The sequence below is a fragment of the Gavialis gangeticus genome, unplaced genomic scaffold, assembly GCF_001723915.1.
Source record: "Gavialis gangeticus isolate Ggan-Ray unplaced genomic scaffold, GavGan_comp1, whole genome shotgun sequence".
Classification (NCBI taxonomy): Eukaryota; Metazoa; Chordata; order Crocodylia; family Gavialidae; genus Gavialis; species Gavialis gangeticus.
In genome coordinates this window covers 31,668,723-31,674,957 of record NW_017729004.1, presented here as the reverse complement: position 1 = coordinate 31,674,957, position 6,235 = coordinate 31,668,723, and the positions used below count along the sequence as shown (strand labels likewise).

Below are 6,235 nucleotides of genomic sequence, written 5' to 3'. Positions count from 1 at the left end.
TGATTTCCTGCCAGCGGGGCAACGATGGCTTCTTCATATCCCTGCACTGCTCATCCATTTATCTGCATATTCTCTGTATAGAAATATTTTAATATGATTATGAACCTTCTGAACTCACTCCCTGACGTGCAAATAAACACAAAAATAAACAAGTTTACTTTTAAAATACTTTCCATAGAGCTCTGAGCTAATAAAAAACATTGAACTTCAAGTTTTTCTATACTGGAAGTCTATGAATCACCACTCATGAAGTGAGAATGGTTGAAAAAAAATCTAAATATCATTTAAATGACCTCAAGCAATTTTTTATAATTGCCCATTCCTGTTTTAATGCATATCTTCACCTCCTCTTTTCCAGACTACCTCTTTCAATATTTTCTTAAACCCAAAAGGTACTGGAATAAAAGCTGTATGAAATTAAGGGCACTTTTACATGTGCTCTGGGGGTGCTAGATCCTCTGCTACAGGGTCTCATGTATCAGCATTCCTACACTTAAAAATGGTGGTGGGGGTGCTTGAACCAAAATTTGTCCAATGAGCTTTAGTTCAAGTGCGCCTGCCACCATTTTTAAGCATGGGAACACTGGTACACAAGACACGGAGGGCTGCTGGAGCAGAGTAATTCAATTAGTTGAGTCTGCTCCAATGCGCTGTAATTACAGTGCATCAGAGCAGCCTCTGCACTCCTGTACAGGCACCCTAAGTTTCTTGTTTCATGATAACACAGAAGTCAGTCAAACTGCTCAGAAACAAAACAACAAACTTGACCTGCTAGGGACAACCAAGGAATGACAATGCTAGTTCATACTTTATACACATTCAGTCACAGGACTCCCTACCAAGGATATCATTTTATGCCAATGCGACAACTTCTTGTAATAGTGCCCCTTGCCTAGAGTGAGCAGGAATGAGATTAAACTCATTTGAAATAGGTAGCTAAATTGTAGCTCCTATGGTCACTACCAAGCCAAGATTGATTGGAGCTGACAACACAGACACAATAATTTCTGTAATCCATTAGTAGGCTCCTGAGCCATCAAACTCATTTGAATATCCTTATAACCACAAGAGTTCTAGTAGAATACATTATATACTCACCAGGCCTCCTGTTCATTTATACCTTTTAAAGTAACCAATAGTCCCATATCAAGTCATCACTTTACTCCCTCTGTCCAGCTGTCCCATCATCTTGTTAATGAAAATGCAAACTACTTATCACTTCCCAGTACATATGTTGCTGCAGATGGAAGGCTTTCTACCCAAACTGGGGCTGAGCTTGCTTCCATCATGTAGATAAGAGACTTTTCTGGACTTAGAGCCTTTTGTTGAGATAAGTTCCATTTGTGCCACAAAACATCTCCCTCAGGTGAAAGCATTGTTTTCAACAATGTTTCAAATACAGGTGCTGTCTTCGTTGCTATGGTTAATAGCCAACAGCTTACAGATGGGAAGATTGAAAATAAGATTGATGAATACATCTAAGTATCCTTCTGCATATGTACAGTAAACTACTTACACATTTTTGAGTGTCACTGATATTTAATAATACCTCTGGGTGCATTTTGAGAGGGTGGCCTTGAACATCCATAATCCTAGACTAATATATGTTAGTGTTATACATGCTATTTAAGAGAAGATTTTCTGGTTCCTTAACACTAAAATGATTGTAAACTGTTGAAATGGATGAGATCACTGCTTTTTCCTTCCAAGTATCATGATCTTACAAGGTTAGATTACATGAGGGAAAAAAATAATTCCAAAGTACACTGGACCAATTTATTTTAAAGTACATATCTAATAAAAACCATGCAGCTAGCTACATCTTTAACAACAGAGCGGCTCCTACAAAAGCAACAATAACCATTAAAATTAAAATTAATACATTAAAAGCTGAATTACAGTCACTTTGAGCTCATTTGCATGATCAGTAGAATGGGGAGTAAATGGAGAGATCCTAATTGTTTGAAAGAGAGAAAAAGGAAAGGTCAATGTTCTGACCCACAATTTAGGAAATTATTCCATTCCTAAGGTAATCAGCCTGTCATCCAAATAATTCCCTACTCGCTCATTACAGGAAACTATAATACAAGCCAAGTTGCCTGTCTAAAGTTGCTATGGCATTTAGATATACAACAATTTGGCCCATGACCTTCAGTAGTTAAGTTCCCAAGTCTTTGAGAGTGCAAGTTTTTCTCATAGACATTTTTTCCCCAAGAACACTTCTCAATCTCTCATTTGGAGACTAAACAGCAGTGAGTATGCATAATGGAAAAGGACCTCCCATTCCTAACCCCCCTTTTCCACCTATCTCTAAAAGTCTTATAGTGCAACAGAAATGAGGTAGCAAATTATCTTCGCCACACTGAATAAAAAACATCTGGTAATGAAAAAAAATAAAATGTGTATTTTATTTATTCAACTTTGGAGGAGGTTAGAAGTTTCATAACAACTGGGAAGGAAACGCCCGATTCCTGACATCTGTTTCTTTCCATGATGCATGTTAAAAATGCCAGTGCTTCAAATAGACACAATTTAAGGATGACAAGAACACAAAGGTTAAATGGTGTATATACATGTCAACTACTATATATTCACCACGACAGGTAAACAAAGATGACATACACCTCTATGTGTTACCTATGATACCAATGAATTTTATCTTTGGGTACTCTCATCTCAGCTCAGTGCACATATTATTGCTAGTAATAATACACTTAAGGTGCAAGACTTTTACAATTGTGAAATATTCTAATGCCTTCTAGATGCTGATAAACTAGATAAAAATATTTGCCAAAATGCTTAAAGAAGCCTAATTTAGAAAACATAATTGATTCAAAAACAATGTTGATTGATTCAATTATGCTAAACAAGGTAAGCATTTAGATTTACATAATTGTATCACATCCCTAAATCAGAATGAACAGGCTTTAAATGATCAGTTAGGAAATATCTGTCTGCTTTTTTAGTGGGAAAAAACATTTATCATTTTCTTAATCAAAAAAACACAAAAAACTGAGTTATACTGCTTCACAGAAACTCAGCATTTCCAGGCATCGGTTAAATGATCTTTGCTATTTATTAATTTTTTTTCAGTCCAATCCACTACACAGTTCATGAAAATTTCATTTTGACTTGTTTTTTCTTTAAAAAAAAAAAAAAAAAAAGAGAGAAGAATAACAATGTCATTAAAACGTTTAAATAACCCTCTTACAAGCAAATTCTGAAGTATAAGCCAATTCTTATCCTGAGACTGACTGAGCCATATTTTGTCATGCAGCATATAATACCATTTACAAACCAGACAAATGGACAGTCATAGTATAAAATAAAATTCACAATGATGGACCATGAAAAGAGGCAAGAGAGAGGTCAGAAGTTAAAAGGCTGAAGGAACACAGATCCATGTCATTTTGCTGCACGCAGAATGGAGAACTAATTGCTGCTAAAGTGGCTGTACCTAGTAAAAACTGTTGGACAAGTGTTGAGTGCCTGGCAAAACTAATCACTTACCCACGGTTGTTCAAAACTATAGGTACGTCTCCGGTCTTCTACATCCTCATCTTGCTTTGCTTGCTGAAATTCTTGCCTCAGACGCTGTATCCGGTCATGATTGTTAGGAGTTGATCTGTTGCTTAAAGAAGGGAGGAGGGATATGATGAATATAGTTCAGAACTATAAACGCTGAAATCTGGCTGGTAGGACAATAATAGTTTATTGTGAAGTGAGACTACTTTAGAAGAACTGAAAGACGTATTCCAAGTATTAAATAAAATGTTCTTCAACTTGTTCTTTTGATTAATGCTGTTTGTAGTTTTCTAACAGAAATTTCAAACTGAGAGTGAGAATACGACTAATAAAGCCATTAAAAAAAATCTAAACTCATTACACCGTACCAATGCCTTTACAGTAAGCAATAGCATATGGAAATGTAGGAAAACGATATATTACACAAGGCTCAGATTCAAGATTTTAATTTAAAAATCAGGAATGCTGTCAGAATAACCTCTAATGTTTAATAAACACTTAATCTTGTGTTCTGCTGTCAGATCTTCATTCGCATCAAATTCATTAATGATGTTTAGAGACCTTGCCTATAGACAATTTGATTATTTCTCCACAATCAATGAGACCCTGTCATCCTTTAATTCTGTTTTTTAACAAGTCTTTTAAACTAATCTAATAGCATTAAAAGGCTCACTGGCATGTAAAATGCAATCTATATATTCAAGAACACATTCACATTAGAAAGGCTTGCAGCTGGTTCACATTCTGTAAATGCCAGTATTCTACGGAAGACTGAATGCTTTAATTTTAGCTACATAAAAATCATGATGTGGAGTGTCCATCTATTCATAATTATAAATGCTCCATGTCTATCACAGCTAGATATTCCTTTCCCCATTGTAAATAATTTTGTGAAACCATAATGAAATATGCACAGGTATCACTAATTTCACGAGATGCACAAAAAAAGGGGCCAGTCATTAATCTCATTGCCATTTTTTTTCCAGTTGGGCTGCTCCAAGCTCTCCCTATGAACTCCTGGAAGATTTCAAACATTTTAACATAGGAACTATAAAAAGCCTGACAAAAAATATTTATAACAAGACTAAGCAAAAACATCTTCTTCTTCTTTTTTTTTCTCTCTTATTCCACCCCTCCTAAGCCCTCTGTTTCATGCTTTAACTTAAAAGAGTGAAGAACGTCCAGATATTACACTTTTTAAAGAGAGACACAGAAGGGAGACAGTGGAGGATAATTCCACAGCTCTGTACACTTTGAGACTGTACATGGAAAAAACACAGTGCATGCATCTACACGTGCACTTTACTGCAGAGTTGACTAATTAGTTCTGCAGTAAAGTGTCACCATCTACACATGCACCTGTATTAGAGCACAGTAAGTTGATTAACTCCACTGTAAGACAGTACTGTCCAGGACAAGTACTACCCTACAGTGGAGTAGTTACCTGTACCAAAATGTACTTGTAGATGGTGACTAGAGCTGGCAAGGGCACTAGGGTGCTACAGTGCAGGGGTTGCCTGCCAGTTAGCCCCACACTGTAGCATCCTTGTGCCCCAGCCAGCCTCTCTGCAGCATGCTGAGCCAAGGTGGAGCAGCCCCAGGCTAGTAGGCACCCCCGGGTTCCCTGTAAGATGGGGGCTGCTCTGCCCTGGCTCAATGTGCTGCAGTCTTGGGTGCATGTATAAATGTTGCCGGAGTTTATTGCTACATGCAAATTGCAGGTGTAGTTGCACCCAGTAAGTCTCAAATCAACCCCTCGTATAGAAAAAGACAGGATATTCTGAAGTCCCATATATAGAGTTTCTCCAGTTCTAATACTAAGGTTGTGAAGAGCATGAAGCCTGTGGACTCCTGAGATTTTCTCACTGGGTAAAATTGGCTAAAACTCTTCACACATTCAATAAAACTTCACAACCAGTTTCACTCCCTGTGAAACCCCAGTTTTCAGTGAATTCATTCTTAGTTGAAAAACCTTGTTCAGTCAACATATAGTCACCATCTTGGTCCCTCTCTGGTGGTCCCATTCACTTTGTCTTTTGTAATAAGCACAGTCCCATTTACCAACAACATGTTTTTAAAAGCAGTTTCTTGATTTTCAGAACCAGATGTTGTCACTGTAACAGGTAAACCATGCGATAAAGGAATCAAAGTATGTAAAATACATAATAGAAACTACATATGGACCTACTCACATGCGTTTAATTATGAGAATTTAAGAGATATAAAAATACATGTTTGTGCACCTTGGCATTTAGTTGTGATAGAGATTAGCAAAAAGATTGAGATGAACCCTTTCATCAATATGATCAGTGAATACGAGGGGCCCATCAATCATGGGTTAAGGTTAATTCTAAACTCAAAAGAGATAAAGAAAGACAGCTACTGCAGAAGCTGAAGGATTAGATGACAGGGGCACAGTAGGATAGGGGACATGACAATGAAGAGCCAACTGTTTAATGGAAAAGAGTAGCACTACCATAAAGTATCTTCTGCTAAGGTGCTAGGTGTAACAAGTCAAAACAGCATCAGTAGATTCAGTGAAATGGATGAATTTTCCTGGCTACAGAAATGGATTCTTGGGTTATTGTAGTGTTGAATACCCTACAGATCAAACTATACATTATTTTTATTAAGAATGCTTAGGAGGTTAATAAACTTTGTCACCAAGATGAGACATTGTGGCAAAAGACAAGGAGGACCCTAAGATTTA

At 37.0% G+C, this 6,235-nt stretch overlaps 1 protein-coding gene across 1 annotated transcript in view; it reads right to left on the bottom strand.

Annotated features, from left to right (window-relative positions):
• PARD3 (par-3 family cell polarity regulator) overlaps positions 1-6,235 on the bottom strand; it is an 844,345-nt gene that overhangs the window by 20,029 nt on the left and 818,081 nt on the right. Inside the window, exon 23 of the mRNA XM_019507949.1 lies at positions 3,511-3,631. Within this exon, the coding sequence (XP_019363494.1) occupies positions 3,511-3,631 (121 nt within the window). The remainder of the gene's footprint in view (positions 1-3,510; positions 3,632-6,235) is intronic.